The 18278-nt window shown below is 41.4% G+C and overlaps 1 protein-coding gene across 4 annotated transcripts in view; it reads right to left on the bottom strand.

Annotated features, from left to right (window-relative positions):
* Window positions 1-317: 317 nt before the first annotated feature.
* ccdc125 (coiled-coil domain containing 125) overlaps window positions 318-18278 on the bottom strand; it is a 42339-nt gene continuing 24378 nt past the window's right edge. For all 4 annotated transcript variants that reach the window (XM_046386093.1, XM_046386096.1, XM_046386095.1 and 1 more), the window contains 3 exons: window positions 9970-10120; window positions 4512-4630; window positions 318-1758 (listed from right to left, as the gene is read on the bottom strand). In XM_046386093.1, the coding sequence (XP_046242049.1) occupies window positions 1528-1758; window positions 4512-4630; window positions 9970-10120 (501 nt within the window). In that variant the 3' untranslated portion in view covers window positions 318-1527. The remainder of the gene's footprint in view (window positions 1759-4511; window positions 4631-9969; window positions 10121-18278) is intronic.

The raw sequence follows: 18278 nt of genomic DNA, 5'->3' as shown, positions 1-18278 counted from the left end.
GATTAAAGCAACTCAGGTTGCACTGACCCTATGTTCAATTCTGAGACTGTGTGGGAAGTCCTGGGTAAAGCTGGAAAGGTTTTTATTTTTGCTTCAAAATTGATTCATAAAGCGATTTTTTGAATAAGAAGGAGAAGTGTGTAAAAAACTGTTAGTTCTGGTATCTTCTCTTTCACTAATTGTGTGACATTGCTATTATCTTCACTCTATTCACTGCAACATCCTCTGTGCAGTCACCAGAGACACAATTTGATGAATGAACAGACGAGAACTCTATTGTCCAACTTCATATCACACTATTATTTTCTTAAACACAGTTTAATTCAGAAAAGAACTACAGACACAAACATAACATTTGCAAGGATAATTCTTTATATTTGTGTGATCATATCAGTGTTAATTTGAGTCTGGAGTTAGTGTGAGTTGTTTTTCCATCGGTGGGGTAATCCATATAACACAAACTAGATGAATGGATCAATCATTAACACATTATGATGGATTAGAGGGTATGTGTGCTGAAAGAAACAATTCTGATACTAAGAGTGACATTTGTAGACAAACACTGCCCTCAGCTGGTCAGCTTCCTGTATAGCAAGTAGTTTAGATGAAAATTATGTACAGAGATGTTTGGGGATCAACAAGAGTAACAGCTACATACTACTCAAGATTCATGGAATAGTATTGTGGTAATTTAGATGGGCTAATCCTATAGTAACCACTCTAAAAAAATAATTCATAAAGATTAATTAATTAATCATCATCACCCATCAGTATTTTCATCATTAAAATAATTAGTTCAGAATTTAAAAAAAAAAAAAAAAAAAAAGTAAATAAATGTATTCAAATGTGTTTAATATGTACACTAAGCTTTGGCTTGAGATGATTCAACAATACCATTAGGTAGAGAGACAATTTTTGAATATTACAGAAAAAAAAGGAAAAAACAAGAAAAACCCCCCCACATATTCTATTTCCACATTTCCATGTAAGTGATCAAGTACACAAGTCAAACAACACAAAAATTTCCAAATTTTATTTTCTGAAACTGTTACATTCCTGTATCAGAAAACAAGTTGTAGAAAAACTGTGAATATCCAAAGTGTGCAAGTTATCATTATTCACCCACCATTTAAATAGTCTGTTTGATCAGTTATGCTTTGGTCATTCGTGCAACTATTATTATGCATATTCATGGCTACAAAATAATCATCTCATAATGCTTAACTATAAATAACCCAACTTGTTGATCCAGTGAAAATACCAAACCTGCCTTGCTTCTAATTTCCCCTCGCTGAAACCAAGTTATTATTTTAGATTTACACAGTTAAAAAATACTTTTCCTAAACTATTACAATGTTAGATTTTTTTTAATCCAGTTGATGCAAATCAGTACTTCATTTTATATGAATAATACCTAGTTTAAGAAAAAAACAACAACAACTTCACTGTCTCAACAAACTATAGGTCTGCAAAACTTTTTTTGAAGATATGGTTGTTGTTCTGGCTGAAGCTGGGAATATGGTACCTCTATTTGGTGGTGTGCTTGTGGTTCAGCTCTGATGTATCAGATGTTTTCTGAGACTGGCTCTGGTTCTCTGTTGGTTTTTGTTGCTGCTTTGATGGAATCCTGGACTGTGATGGGTCTGATGGCCAGCAATGTGAATCTAGATGCAACTTTCTCTGCAGCTCCTCAGCACTGTGGGCTAACATGATGCTAACCTTCCTCTGGTGGGCCAGGGCCTCCTCCTTGTCATTTAGCTATAGCAAGAAACAGCAAACAGAACCATCAATTACACACCACCAGCAACTAACACTCTGGAGATAAAGAAATTCTTATTAACAATGATTGCTTACATGATACCTGTTTAAGAGCTGTAGCTGCAATAACACCTGCAGAACAGCAGTGATTTGCTGAAAGGTTTTTTATAGTTTATGCTACAAAAGGCAAAAATAATGTTTTCAAAATGATAGGCTTTACCAATGATCTACTTACTGTAGACTTACTGTCTATCAGTAATGTTTCATTGAAAACTGTGAGAGACAAATTTGTATCAATTACTTCTGATTTGTTAGATACTTAGAAGACTTAGAATCTTTGGTCCTCGCTCCTCAGAGCAGAAATGGAATAGTTTTGGGATGGCCTCCAAGATGGCAGATCAGAACTACTGTGAGTTCAAGCAAGGACTGAGGAGCGAGGAAATATCAAATAACAGAACTGAGATGTACCCAATGGTTCCTCAGAAACCTAAGCCTGATGTCAAGGAGACCATGTTCATTTTTCAAACATTCTACGTAAAGGGCGCCCAGATGATGGTTAGGTTTAGATTAAGGTTGAGAGTAGAATTATGTTATTCAAGTATCAAGAATATCAGTATAATGTCATAGTAATGTCCTCTGAAGTGATTGTGTGTGTGTCTACAATTAAGAAGTAATTCTTTAAGCGTTTCTGTATTGTGTTGGGGTCACCTTAAGAATCACAGAATGTTATGTCACATGACTAGTAATCAGGAATTAGAAAAGCATGACACAGAGAGCTGTTGTTTATTGTGTCTGAACTAATTCAGCTCCTGCATACATCTTATGCTCTTACTAGCATCGTGGGTATGAACTGATTGGTTTTTATTGTTATCTGTGATCGCAAATCGTTATTCTTGGGACAATGTTCAGTGTTCTGTGAAGTTAGATTTTAGAAATATTGCTACTGATTATGCTGTTCCTACGCTATAGCAAATTCATGTGGTTACAAAAATGGTTACAAATAAATAAATAATTGATTACAAGATGGCAATACATTACATTTGAAGTAAAATATATAATGAATACATACAACGTGTAACAATAAATAAAACAAAGGGATTTAATTCATATTGGAGATTTGAGTTGGTGTATTTACATCTGTACATGTTAAAAGGAAGCATAATGTTGATTATGTTTTTGTATTTCAGTTTCACCCTTCTTTGCAACATGAATAAACCTGTGGACAAGGGGTCAACTGTCTTCAGAGTCTTGAAGTTAGGAAGGTGTTTATCTGGCTGTCAAGTTATATATTGCATATATACTGAGGACAGCACAGGACAAAATTTCATTATGCTTGTACAAAATTTCGTTATGCTTGCATAATGACAATAAAGACTCTTGAATCTTGAATCTTGAATCTTGAATGAAAATATGACTATGTGTCTATGTACATGCCTTCTTTATGTATGCCCTTCTCAATAAATAATTGGTCACAAAAACACATCAGCTCCTTAGACAGCAAGTAGGTGTCAGTGAGCTTCCAAGAGTAAACAAGTAATATTCAAATTATTGAGTGTATGACAACTTTTGATTTTTTTTTTTTTTTTTTGGAACAGTGACTGGTCATTTGTGTAGTAGGAAGGTTTGAACCTCTGTTATGGTATCCATTCAGTTTTTTCCTACTGTATGTGTTTATGCGTTTACCCTGCACTCTTGTCTGACTGTCTTCCCTTCCTGGGTTGTCTTGGCTGGAACACCTAATAATCATCACTTAATCAACTGCTCCAACAGTTGCTGCAACCTTAACTCTCTTTCCAGCGTCTGCCAGATTGTTCTATTACTCACAATGGCTGCTACATTTAGGCCAATACTTTGCAACTCAAGTCCTCTGTTTGTTGCAATTATTCCTTGCGCTAATGCTAATTTCTATGTGTTTCAGATCTCCTCTGCCTGCTAGTCAGCCTGTCTTGTTGTCAGTAGTCTGCTCACTCTCTGTCACTATACTGACCTTCTCTATCTCTGCTATGCTCACCACTGCATCATTCCTTCACTCTCAAAGGACTGCTCTTTGCTCTACCAACTATCACCACTCCCCAAGCCATTACTCCCAGATCTCCATTACCCACCATTCATCTACTAAAACTGAATATTGCACTGAATCTTTGAAAATATCTTGATTTTCCTCACACAAAATCTTCTACTATTTCTCCTGTGAGTAATCAAGTGCAATATCATAAATACCTTTGGGGAGAGATTGTCTGGAAGGCATTTCTCTCATTTGTACAAGTCATTTTATCAAGTTGTTGCTGAGAGATCAGGGAGACGGCGAGAAGAAACCAGGGGCCGCAAATAAAATTTTGTAATCAGCTTGCCAAGTCTAAAATAAGTGAGGTGAAAAGGAAGAAGAGTAGCTGAGGGGAAAAAAAACCTAGGCCTATCCTGTTCACCCAGCTGGCTGACTGTTAACAACCCCTTCGTCTCTATGATCATAGACCTTTCCCCCACTGTCATGTGAGGCATTTCAGAACAGGTAGAAACACTTTTGACTTTTAACCTCTAACCTGAACTTGTTTATTTTAAACATATGAGGATAATGAGGTCTTAACACCAACAAGGGCATCTATTTTCCATTACATGGGGATGGCTGAAGGAAAACAATTACATTGCAGAGGGTCAACCTCCCCAGTAAAACATAATGACCTCTCCAGTATATTTCACAGTCTCTGTTGTGGTCTCTAGATAACAGGCCTACAGATGTTTGAGGACATACTAACCAAGTCCAGCAGTCTGTAGAGAGTCTCTAAAAGATCATCAGGCACCTTCACCTCCAAACTGGAAGGCAGCAGTCCTCTCAACCTCTGGCTTACCCTGATTAGAGGACTCTTGTTAGCACCTGGAATGAAAAGACACATTTCTAATTGCTACAGTAAATGGGAATATTGAGGCACTCAAATTAATGATTATTTATGGTTTCATGGAGAAATGAGTCACAGTGTTATACAACAGTACAGTACAGTACAGTACATCCCTGGGTTTGACAGGGAAAATCTGGTCTCCTGTTCTGGAGAAGCATCCCAAGCATTTCCCTTTGTATGTGTGTATTTTGCACATTACCCCTTCATATTTGGGGGCTTTTAAAATGTTTTCTTGTACAGCAGAATGTTTTTCTAAATTTCATTTATTTTTAATTAAAAAAAAGTGTGTGTTTCATCATAGTATGATAAATTAAGATGAGAAAAAATTTCTACCACCCAGAACTGAGTTTGTTGGCCTTATAAATCTTTAAGAATTCCAAAATTCACTGCAGTACAAGTGTTTTTTAATCTAGAGATGAACTGAAAGACTTCCTCCCCATCTTCATATTGGATGGGACCTTTGTTGGAACTGAGAGAAAACATCCATCCATCCATTTTCTATACCACTTATCCGTCAGGGTCGTGGGAAAGAAGACATAAATTGTGATTTTAACATTTTGATTTGCTTTGTGGTATAGAACCAGTAAGAACTGAACCCACAAGAACCAGCCATGTATTCATAAAAATTTGTTACCCCCCACAGTGCACAAGTGAATGTGTGTGGTAAGCCACCCTCTTCCTGTCTTCTCACCTCCTCAAAGAGAGAGAAACAGTGACCATGCCAGAACACGCATTTGTTGATTTTGTTTAACTTTAAGTTTTCAATACATTGATGACATCACACTCGCACCTTCTTTTCACAGTAGGTTACAAAACAAAGAAGAAACCTAAGGATCAGTCCATTTTTGCTCTCAACCTTCTTATCTCTCTTCCCTGGACCCTGCTGTGTTGACCTTGATTCTTTGTTTGGACCACTGTTCAGCATCCAGCATGCCCTCACCTGGACCTGAACTGTATGCTAAGACGCAGAACATGCTGAAACTAACTTACTTAGAAAGCATAACTTGTCTGAAAGGAGTGAAAGAAAGTAACTTTTTGCAACAAGCTTGATTCGAAATGTCATGCAAATAAATCCAACTCAATTAAATTCAAATAAAATGAGAAACAGAGACAGGCATGGAGACACTGCCCCTCGTCTCTAACAAAATAATCTCATCAGAAGGTGAAACCAGTCCTTTTTCCGGAATGATTTGGGTTTGATGCTTCATGTTAGAGAGTGTTAGATCAAAACTAGGATTTCCTATCAACAGAATTATAATATCTAATAAAATTAAAATTTCTCATTTGATTCCAGCATCTCTCAGCTGCTGAATGATGCCTGATGATGAAGTTTTTATGCTTTAGTCATTCCTCCCCTGTGTTTCTGAACACAGCTTACCATCATTTACATCTGCATCTGGTACACACCGATCATTATAACATCACTGCAGAAGCTCCATTGCTGCATTACTTATTCATTGTCTCATCATTGTATGTAGTTGAGCATCTTAGTGCATACTGTCTTGTCGTTTGTCAGTAGTGTAGTAGCGAGTCACTTAACATTTGTTGGGTCCTAGTTATTTGTTCTACTTAAATTCTTTAGGTAATTCTTTCCTCTGGTCAATTTGTGCATTAAATTGGCCTATTCATGATTGACCACCAGAAATGGTTTTTACATATAGTTGAAAGACATATATGTAGGGGGGCAATTTCGAATATGTGCACATATGTTGGAAAATATATGTGGCATAGCTAAAAAATATATATTTTAATATATTTTCTTTCCATGTGGGTGACTAAAAACCATAGTGCTGTTGAGTCATGCATCAACTCTCAGCAGTGATGATTTCTTAACTTTCTTCACTGATAAGATTGTGAACATCAGAGCGAGGATTGACAGTAATACTCCACCAAACACAGTCTTATAGCAACCTCCACACCGAAAGCATGTTTGGACAGCTTCTTCATTCACCGCTCTCAGACTTAACTTCAGTCATTACCTTATCCAAGTCATCCATCTGTCTACTTGACCCGGTCCCAACTAGACTGCTTAAGAATGTGTTTCCCTTAGTTGGCATTTTTATACTGAACCAGATCAATCTCTCTTTAGTTACAGGTTATGTACCACAGACCTTTAAGGTGGCTGTCATCAAACCACTATTAAAGAAACCTTGACCCAGATGTATTAGTTAATTACAGACCTATATCCAGCCTTCCACACATTTCCAAGATCCTTGAGAAGGTCGTCCTAGAGAAGCTACAGTACATCAACATCTCCACTCTAACGACCTTTTTGAACCTTTCCAATCTGGATTTAGAGAACACCACAGTACCGAAACAGCACTGCTAAAAGCCTGTGAATATTCTCATTCATCCAGGTCATGGTTATCTCAAGGAAATTCAATCGAAAGCAACTGGACTTAGATATTTGTCTCTGAAGACGTTCCTGCTCAAGCGAGCAGGAACTGATGAAGCCTCTTGGATGAGAGGTGAAACGTCTTCAAAGACAAATATCTAAGTCCAGTTGCTTTCGATTGAATTTCCTTGAGATAGCACTGCTAAAAGTTTGTAACGACCACCTCCTACCATTCGATAGAGGTCTTGTCTCCATATTTGTACTTCTAGATCTCAGTGCTGCATTTGATGCCACTGATCACAACATTCTACTTCAGAGATTGGATCATGAAAATGGGATTAAAGGATTCGCCCTTCGATATCAGTTTGTTAACGTTAATCGCTCTGAGTACAGTAAAGTTACTTATGGTGTACCCCAGGGTTCAGTATTAGGACCAATACTTTTCACTCTCTACATGCTTCCATTAGGGAATATTATCCGGAAGTACTCCATCAATTTTCATTGCTATGCTGATGATACACAGCTACACTTATCTATAAAACTGGATGACAGAAGCCTCCTTACCAATTTGGAAAACTGTCTGAAAGATTGATGTCCTCTAACTTCTTATTACTTAATTCAGAAAAAACAGAAGTTACTGTACTTGAACCTAAACATCTCAGGGACATCATCAGTCTCATCTCGGACGGGGATGAGGCCGCCTACAGGAGGGAGGTGGACCGTCTGGTGTCCTGGTGCTGTAACAACCACCTGGAGCTGAACGCTCAGAAGACGGTGGAGATGATCATTGACTTTCGGAAAGTGCCAGCTCCATCGCTCCCCCTCACCCTGACAGACACCCCCATCTCCACGAGTGGACTCCTTCTGCTTCCTGGGTACCACCATCACCCGGGACCTCAAGTGGGAGCTGACCATCAGCTCCCTCATCAAAAGGGCCCAGCAGAGGATGTTCTTCCTGCGGCAGCTGAGGAAACTCAAGGGGCCTGCCAAGATGATGGTTCAGTTCTACACGGCCATCATTGAGTCCATCCTCACCTCTTCCATCACCGTGTGGTACGCTGGGGCCACTGCCAGGGACAAGCACAGACTGCAGCGTGCTGTGCGCTCTGCTGAGAAGGTGATCAGCTGCAGCCTTCCATCTCTCCAAGACCTGTACACCTCCAGGACTCTGAGGCGTGCAGGTCGGATCACAGCTGACCCTTCTCACCCTGGACATGGACTCTTTGTAAAACTCCCTTCAGGCAGGAGGTTACGGTCCATTCGGACCAAAACCTCACGCCACAAGTACAGTTTCTTCCCCTGTGCTGTTAGACTGTTGAACACCAACTGACTAACATGCTGCCCTGCACCTTAGCAATTGATTTTGCTCATTCACTGTCCACCTGCTGTTCATTTGCACTGTCTACCTCACCCACTTGCACTATACTCCACCCTGCACTACCTTACTTTTGAACTACCTCCAGAAAAATATTTATTTCACTTATTTTATTTTGTGTCACCTTATTCTATTTTATTTTTATTTTTATTTTTCATTTTATTTTATTCTTCAATTATATGTTACTGTTATGTTCTATGTATGCACCAATCACCAAGACAAATTCCTAGTAATGTGAAACCTCTTCACTTACATGGCAATAAAGTCTTTTCTGATTCTGATTTCTGATTCTGATTCTGACTCTTTTTCTAGCCAGGCCACCACCCTGGATGGCATCAACTTTAACTCTATTACAGCGGTGAGGAACCTTGGAGTCATTTTCGATCAAGATCTGTCCTTCAATTCCCATATAACACATATCACTAAGACCGCCTTCTTTCATCTCCGTAGCATAGTTAAAATAAAGAATAATAAATAATTCTCTCTTATCAGGATGTTCTAAAAACTTTCTGAAGAGTCTCCAGTTGGTCCAGATTGCTGCAGCGAGAGTACTGACAGGAGTTAATAAGAGAGCACATATCTCACCTGTTTTAGCCTTACTCCACTGGCTTCCTGTAGGACAGACTTCAAAATCCTTCTATTGACTTATAAGGCTCTCAAAAACAAAGCTCCATCCCATCTTAAGGACCTCATTGTTCCTTGTTGCCCCAGTAGAACACTTCGCTCCCAGAAAGCAGGTCTGCTAGTGGTTCCCAGTATCTCTAAAAACAGACTGGAAGGTAGAGCCTTTAGCTACCGTACTCCACTACTGTGGAACCAACTCTCTCCATAGGTCAGAGAGGCAGGCACTCTCTCCACTTTTAAGTCCAGGCTAAAAACATTCCTTTATGATAGAGCTTTTAGTTAGGTCTGGCTCAGGTAAGTCTGAACCATTTTACAGCTAAGATGCCATAGGCTTAGGCTGCTGGGGGACACATCAGAATAGAGGGAGCCATCTCCTCTCCTCTCCTCTCCTCTCCTCTCCTCTCCTCTCCTCTCCTTCAACACATTTGCTGTTCCATCTTTATCTGTTATACTTTGTAGTCTTGCCTTGGTGTCTTGTACTCTATCTGTGTCTTCACAGATTTCTCCAGACCTTCACCTACATGACCTCCTCCCCTCTGCTTCTACCCTGCCTGCTGTCCCTGCTCATTAGCCAACCTGCTGCTCCTGCTTTCCCTGTTCATGGTCTAGCCTTCCCACCAGGAGCTGCCTCCATCAGCTCTTCCCTGACTGAACATTCCCCATCTATCCCCTATTTCATGTTGTTAACTGCTTTCCTGCCAGTACAACATCCATTGCACGTCTGCCCATCTTGGGTGATGGATACCTCCTCTGTTGCTCACCCTGAGGTTGCTCTCATTTTTTCCATGTTAAAGGTTTCTTCTGGGAGTTTTTCCTCAGTGCTTGTACTGCTTGTAAAAATGGGCTATAGTTGTCTTGTTTTGTCTACAAGTATGTGAATTTGGTCTAGAAATTCATGGACTGGGTAGCATCCCCTGCCTGACGGATTAACCTAAATACCTACTTTGATCTAATGTAGCATACTGTGCTGAGTGCAAACTTACCTTCAGCCTTGTCATGATGGGATTTTACGATGTTGGCCTCAGCCAGCAGCAGGAAGTGCTCGCTTCGTTTCCTCAGCTGCTGTTCAAAGGCAATGCGAAAAGCATCTGCAACCATCAATGCTTCTTCTTTCCTTGCACACTGAGCTTCCAGCTGGAAAAAACACACAATTTACATTTTCACACACACACACGGCTTCCCCCCTTAAATATGGAACTGTTAGCAGTCTCATAAAAAATCAGTTGTCTACTTGTCAATAAACTTAGCGTGCTGCAGGTCGACCATTTTTTTATGTTTAGAAAAAGACATTATTGAAAAAAATTGAACGAAATCGTCTCACGGGTAAATCTGAATGCCACAGTAATTAGAGAACCTTGTGGTAAAGACATGCTATTTGACATATGTCACTTGCAGATCTTTCTTACTTCAACCCGTAGCCTAATATTTTCTTGTAAGATGACCCATGTGTCATGTTGCCCAAGTCTACCCCTCTTCTAACAATCCGTAAACTCTGGATTATTGCTGGTTTGTCATATTCCTCATAGTTACTTTTTTTCTGCTCTAGGGTGGCACTATGTTGCAGTGATTAACACTATCAGATCATAGCAAGAGGGCTCCCAGTTTGGGCCCTTGTCTGCAGAGTTTGCATCTTCTCCCTGTACCTGAGTGGATTTTCTCTGGATACTCCGACTTCCGGCTTCCTCCCACAATCCTAAAAACATGCGCATTACGTTAACTGGCTACTGTACCTAGGTTTGAGTATTTGAGCGTGTGTCTTTTTTGATTGTCTTTGTGTGTTGGCCCTCTGATTGACTGACTGAACCAGTTGAGGGTATACCCCACCTCTCACCCACTGTCAGCAGCCCCCTTGTTAGCCTGTATGGATAAGCAGTATGGAAAAATGAATGGATTTTTTGCTGTTGTTATCTAATCTTAATAATATGAAGAATAACAGTCAGCAAGTTTGTGCAAGTTTATTTCATTACAGCTTAGATCATGTCAGCTCATTTACTTGTCATTATTATCGTGTCTCGTCTTCTACTGCTTACAAGGGTCCAGGCAACAGTCTCAGCAGGGAAGCCCAAACCGTCCTCTCCCCAGCCACTTTCACCAGCTTGTCTGGTGGGGACACCAGGCCAGACGAGAGATGTAGTCCCTCCATTGTGGTCTTCTCCTGGATGGAAATGCCTGAAACAACTCCCTAGGGGGACGTCATCCTGACCAAATGCTCAACGCTTCAGGCTGATGCAGAGGAGCAGTGGCTCTACTCGGAGCCCCTCCTGGATGTCCCGGAACTTCTCATCCTATCTCTAAGGCTGAGCCCAGCCACCCTGTGGAGGGAACACATTTCAGCCACTTGTATTTGCGATCTTGTTCTTTTGGGCACTACCACATCAATTCTGTCCATACAAATTTTGAACAGAACCTAAGGTTGCAGGTCAGTGATCGACTTTGTAGTGGATTTGCAGCTGTATGTTCTGGACACTCGGATGAAGAGAGGAGGAGAGCTGTCAACTGATCACCACCTGTCGGTGAATTAGATCAGGTGGAACGGGAGGATGTGGACTGTGTTAGTATTGTCTTCAACTCCCACCAAGGCCGATCTTTGACTGCATGGTGGGGGTACATGGAATTCAAGTGGACCATGTGCCGTCTGATAGTGGAAGGAAAACTTTGAGGATCTCCTTAATCCCACCGGTACATATTCCACGGAGGAAACAGAGGCAGGGGACTCGGGGGTTATCTCTCCCATCACTAGAGAAGAAGTCACTGAGGCAGTTAAACAACTCCACAGTAGCTGTGCCCAAGAGGTGGATGAAATCCGTCAGTTTTTCAAGGCTCTGGATGTTGTGGGGCTGTCACCGCTGACACGTCTCTGCAATGTTGCGTGAACATCAGGGACAGGGCCAAGCCGGGGTGGTGGGCCCCTTTATAAGAAAGGGTCCAGAGGGTGTTTTCCAATTAGGGATCACACTTCTCATCCTACCTGGGAAGGTCTATGCTGGGGAGAGTCTGTCCTTTAGTCGAGCCTTGGATTCAAGAGGAACAATGCAGTTTTCGCCCTGGTTTTAGAACACTGAGCCAGCTCTACAGCCTCGTGAGGGTGCTGGAGGGGGATCGGGAGTTTGCCCAACCAGTCTTCATGTGTTTTGTGGACTTGGAAAAAGCTTGAGCCATGTCTCTCAAAGTATCCCGTGCAGGGGTTCTCTGGGAATATCTGGCTGGATGTTACAGGCCATCCAATCTTTGTATTGTTGAAGAGAAAACTTGGTTTGCATTGCCAGCCATGTCAATTTGTTCTCAGCCAGGGCTAGACTCCACCAGGGCTGTCCTTTGTTATCGGTTCTGTTCATATAATTACTATTATTATTATTACATCTTTAGCCTGCAGTGCTGTGTATGCATGTGGCCTATTCATTTTTATCCTTTATTTGTTAGCCTATTACAAATAACATAAAACTAACTGTGTGTCCAGTTCTCCTCGTAGTTTTGTGTCTCTCCCTCCCTTTCTTTCTCTCTGTGTATCTTTCTGCAGGTCTCTCTCCATCCAGATCTACATGCTGAACTCCATCCAACCCTCTGACAAACCCAATGTCTACTATCAACATCTGCCCATGTTGTTCTTCTATGTAGTGCTAATATAACTAACTTAAACAACATATCAACTAAAAAAACAAATACATACAATACATAGTCTTCAGAATTCCAATTATAACAACCTGTCATGTTTGTCCTTTGTAATTTATGATGTTTATTGCATGTATGTTTCTCTCTCTCTCTCTCTCTCTCTCTCTCTCTCTCTCTTTCATCCTCTCTGTCCTGTCTACCTCTTCTTTCCCCCCCTTCACCCGGCTGACTATCAGCAGGATAGTTCTCCATTGCAAGTCGGGTCCTGCTCAAGGTTTCTTCCTGTTAAAAGGGAGTTTTTCCTTGCCACTGTCTGCTTGCTCTGAGGTTCAGGCTCTGGGTCTCTGTAAAGCATCTAGAGATGATTTTGATTGTATAAGGTGCTATATGAATAAATTGAAATCACTAGCCGAGTGCTGCTACACTCTACTAGTACTGCTTTCTGCTACTGCTGCTTTCCAGCGAGTTTCTGACATGTTCAGGTGACCGTACTCCGTCATTTCCTGTTTGTCGTGCGCTGTGCTAAGCGTTGCATTGTTACACTGCTCTGCTCTAGATTCTTGTTCTGTTAAAGCTCTTTCGTTGTTGTCCATATTAGAGCTCATCTGCGCACTACTACTGCCCATATTCTGAATTCTTATCAGAATTTCCGGAGTTCCTGTCAAGCCTGGTCCTTAAATCAGATAAAGTTGTAATCACTGGTGACTTTAACATCCACGTAGATGTGGTTAATGATAGCTTGGCTACTGCATTCAATTCCATACTAGAAACAATTGGCTTCTGTCAATGTGTGCATGAACCCACTCACTGCTTCAACCACACCCTAGACCTTGTGTTAGCACAGGGGTGTCCAAACTTTTTACAAAGAGGGCCAGATTTGGTAAGCTGAAAATGTGTGAGGGCCGACTATTCAGCCTGACATTCTTTGAACCATTAACATTAAATACAAATGAACTATTTTATGATTATATATATTTATTGCAAATGGCAGACTTCATTTTTTTCCATTTTAAAAAAAAAAAAAAACTTTTAACAAAATCACAGACCACAATAAAATGAACAAAAAGTCTGTCTGGAAAAAAAACACTTATGGAGATTACTGACATCCAAGTTTATCTGAAGCATTACATATTATTCGCTATTATATGCTCACTGTAAAATAAATTCAAGACAGTGATCACTGCATATTCAAAACTGTGGCTTTGACCATCAAAAAAAAAATCAATTAACTGAGATTTAAGAATTTATTCAGCTCAGGAATAAACAAATGTCTTGCCTGCACTAATGTGAAGGGTGATACTGGGATCTCGACTGCAGTATGTAGTCCAGGTCTGGCTCAAGAACAGTCGTTTTGATGCGCAAGACGTCACGCAGGTGAGAGTCACTTAGTCTCGTCCTCACGCTGCCCTTGTTAATGTTCATAAGGGAGAATGTCTTCTCACACAAGTATGTGGAGCCAAACAAGCTCAGCATTTTCTTAGCAAATGTTCGCATTTCTTGGAACCTGCCTTCATCCAGCTGGCGGTAGAAGTTGACAAGAGGGAGCTGTTGGTGCCGACCGCGACACTCGGCGTCACACTGCAGCTCAACGAGCTCCAGCTGCAGGTGGTCTGGAGCGTCATCAGGGTCCACGGAGAAAGGAGAGGAAAAAAGCGTGATCTCCTTTTCAATAGCTGCAAAGTCCCGAAAGCGGTTTTGAAACTCCTCAGCCAGAGATGAGATGTCTGCTACGTACTTTGCCATTTGCGCACTTATATTGTTCTGTGGGAGACTGGTCATAATTTCCCGCAGCGATGGGAAATGTGTGGTATTGGGCTGCGCCTGTGACAGGTGCCTTTGGAAAAGTAGTAGCTTGGTCCGAAATGCCTTGATGTGTGAATACAGTTGGCTTACCACTGCATTTTGCCCTTGAAGGCTTATGTTCAGCGCATTCAGATGTCTCGTTATGTCAACCAAAAATCCCAAATCAGCCAGCCAAACAGGATCAGAAAGTTGTGGCATCGGTTGTCCCTTTTTTGTCAAGAACTGTCCAATTTCCTCCCTGAGAGCGTAGAAACGCTGCAGTGCAGACCCCCGACTGAGACATCTTACGTCGTTGTGATACAAAACATCTCCGTATTCAGCCTGGATGTCAAGAAGAAACTGCTGAAACTGGCGGTGGCACAGCGCTTTGGAGTGAATAGAATTAATTGCTTTTATCACCGGTTTCATAACATTATCATATTTCAGATGTTTGGCACAGAGAACTTCTTGGTGAATAATACAGTGGAGTTTAATGGCTCTGCCTCCTTCTTCGCTGACTTTGTTGCAGACAAGGGTTGATAATCCATTCCGCTCCCCAGTCATGGCAGGTGCACCGTCTGTAATAATCCCAGTGACTTTATTCCACTGCAGTTTGAGATCATCTACGGCAGAACAAACAGAAGCAAATAAATCTGTCCCTCTTGTTTGGTCCTTCAGACTCTGGAGATCCAGAAGCTCTTCACTCACGTTCATGTCATTGTCCACTCCTCTCAAAAAAATCAGTAACTGAGCGGTGTCGGATGCATCCGTGCTTTCATCGCAGGCTAACGAAAAAAAGTCAAACTCAGTTCCTTTTGCTTCTAATTGTCTCTTAATATCTAATGAAACATCTTCAATTCTCCGTACCACAGTGTTACGAGCCAGGCAAATATTGGCAAACTCTTGCTTCTTCGCAGGACAAATTTTCTCGACCATTTTCATTATACAGTCTTTAATAAATTCACCCTCAGTGAATGGTTTGCAGTGCTTGGCAATCAGCGTCGCCACCTCGTAGCTCGCCTTTGTAGCATTTTCATTTGACTCGCGGGCTCTTGTGAAAAAGCGCTGCTGCGCCGTTAAAACAGCTTCCAGTTGCTTCACCTTTTCACCGCGTTGGTTTCCAGTTAGCTTGTCGTAGTTAGCATGTTTCGTCTGGTAGTGCCTCTTGATATTGTATTCCTTGAAAACAGCCACAGTCTCTTGGCAAATTAGGCTGACGCAGTTGTTGCGGATTTCGGTGAAAAAATACTCCAATTTCCACTTGTCCTGGAAGCGGCGGCCCTCACAGTCAACTTTCCTTTTTCTAGTTACAGTCGCCATGTCAGAAATGGGTCGGGAATTCAGAATTCAGTTTTGTCTGACCATCATTTAACTTTTGATGTTCTTTTAGCTGATTGCACAAAACCGAGCAGAAGCACTCTCACTAGATGTCAGTCTGATAATGCCATAGCCAAATTTAAGGAAGCTGTTCCGTCGATTCTTAGTACAATACCCAGGCTCAGCGTGTCAGAGGACTCATGCACTACCCCTAGTTGCCATGACATTGATAACTTTGTTGATAGCATTGCAGACTCATTGCACAGCATGCTCAACCTAATTGTGCCTCTATCTAAAAAGAATTTAACTAGAAGAAGTTCTGTTCCGTGGTACACCCAGGAAACACGCGAGTTAAAGCAAAGATCATGACACATAGAGAAGAAATGGCGTTCAACAAAAAAGGATGAATTCTATCAGGCCTGGCAAGATAGTCTAAAAACATACAAAGCACTCCGTACAGTCAGAGCCAATTATTACTCATCACTCATAGAAGAAAATAAGAACTGCCCCAGGTTTCTATTCAGCACTGTAGCCAGGCTGACCCAGAGTCATAACTCTATTGAGCAATCCATTCCTCCATATCTCAGTAGCAGTGATTTCATGAACTTCTTTCATGAAAAAAATGTAACCATTAGAGATAACATTCAAGACCTCCTAGCATCACCTACCACAAAATTGTCTGTCAATGGAGCCGCATTAGAGATAACCACTAAGATACATACCTGAACTCATTTCTTCCTATCAACCATCAACAATTGGCTTCTATCGTTTCCTCCTCTAAATCCACAACCTGTCTCTTAGATCCTATTCCTACTTGGCTACTTAAGAAGTGTTCCCTTTACTTGGCACCTCCTTACTAGACATTATTAATTTGTCCCTGTCATCAGGCTATGTCCCACAGAAGTTTAAAGTTGCTGTAATCAAACTTCTGCTAAAAAAGCCCACTCTTGATCCAGGAGTTTTAGCAAACTATAGGCCTATCTCCAACCTGGTCTTCACTTCAAAAATTTTGGAGAAAGTCGTCGCCAGTCAGCTGTGCAAGTATCTCAGTAACAGCCTATTCAAAGTCTTTCAGTCAGGTTTTAGGGAACATCACAGCACAGAGACCGCACTAGTAAAAGTCACCAACGACCTGTTAATGGCCTCTGACCAGGACTGTGTTTCAGTACTTGTCCTTCTGGACCTCAGTGCTGCATTTGATACTGTTGACCACCAGATTCTTTTACAGAGACTAGAAAATCAAATTGGTATAAATGGAACCATTAGGCAATGTGATCAGAAAGCACTCTATAAAATTTTACTGTTATGCTGACGACACCCAGCTGCCAGATGAAAGCAATCAGCTAATACAACTGCAATCCCGTGTTGCAGATATTAAGTCCTGGATGACCCACAACTTTCTTCTGTTGAACTCAGACAAAACTGAGGTTCTACTAGTTGGTCCAAAACACCTTAGACAATCTTTAGCTAATGATATACCCTTTCATAACAGACTAGCTCCTGCCTCTAGCACCATTGTAAAGAACCTGGGTATTAGCTTTGAGTGTCTTTCAACACTCACATAAAGCAAATCTCGAGGAATGCATACATCAAATCAGGCATGTCCTTTCCTTAGATGCTGCTGAGAAGCTCATTCATGCTTTTGTTACCTCTAGGCTGGATTACTGTAACTCTCTTTTGTCTGGATGCCCTAAAAAGTCCCTCAGGACTCTGCAGCTCATTCAGAACTCTGCAGCTCGTGTCCTGACTAAAACTAAGTGGCGTGACCACATTTCACCTGTGCTGGCCTCTCTACATTGGCTTCCAGTAAAATTTAGAGTAGAATTTAAGATCCTTCTCCTAACCCACAAAGCCGTGCATGGTCTGACACCATCATATATCACTGATCTCATTGAACCATATCAGCCCACTAGGGTGCTGCGTTCCTTAGATTCAGACTTACTGGTAATACCACGAATCTCCAAATGTAAATATGGAGCCAGGGCCTTCAGTTATCAAGCTCCTCTTCTGTGGAACCAATTACCAGCCTCAGTTCGGACAGCAGACACCCTCTCTATGTTTAAGAGTAGACTTAAAACCCTCCTTTTTGACAAAGCCTATAGTTAGACCAACCCCTAGTTATGCTGCTATAGGTTTAGATTGCTGGGGGAGATCCTTAGACACCGAGCTTTCAGAGCAGGGGGACTCACTCATCATCACCATCACCAGTACAGTACTAACTTGCCCTCTCCCCCAGAGCTCTTGTGCTCGTTCTTTCCTTAGCACTTCCGGAGCATGTTGCTGGATTCAGAATCTCCTACCCCGCCCTCCTGAGGCCTGGTACCGCTGCTGGATCCTGAGCCCTCTATGGCCCTGCCTGGATCCTGCTGCTCCTGCTCTGCACTGCTCTGCACTTAAATAAAACTGAATTGAAAAAACTGAATTGAAAACTGAAATTGAAATCAACGGACAGTGGCCATCTCTAGACATCTTTTTGCCATCCATGGGACACCCCAGTAAAAAATTCCAAAAACTGCCGCTAATGTAGAGGTGGTCGACACAAGAAGCTACTGTTGAAATAAACTCAACATCTCCAGCACATGCT

Source organism: Scatophagus argus, chromosome 4 (assembly GCF_020382885.2).
Source record: "Scatophagus argus isolate fScaArg1 chromosome 4, fScaArg1.pri, whole genome shotgun sequence".
NCBI lineage: Eukaryota > Metazoa > Chordata > Actinopteri > Scatophagidae > Scatophagus > Scatophagus argus.
Note: the sequence above shows the minus strand (reverse complement) of the source record. Positions and strands in the feature narration are given on the sequence as shown.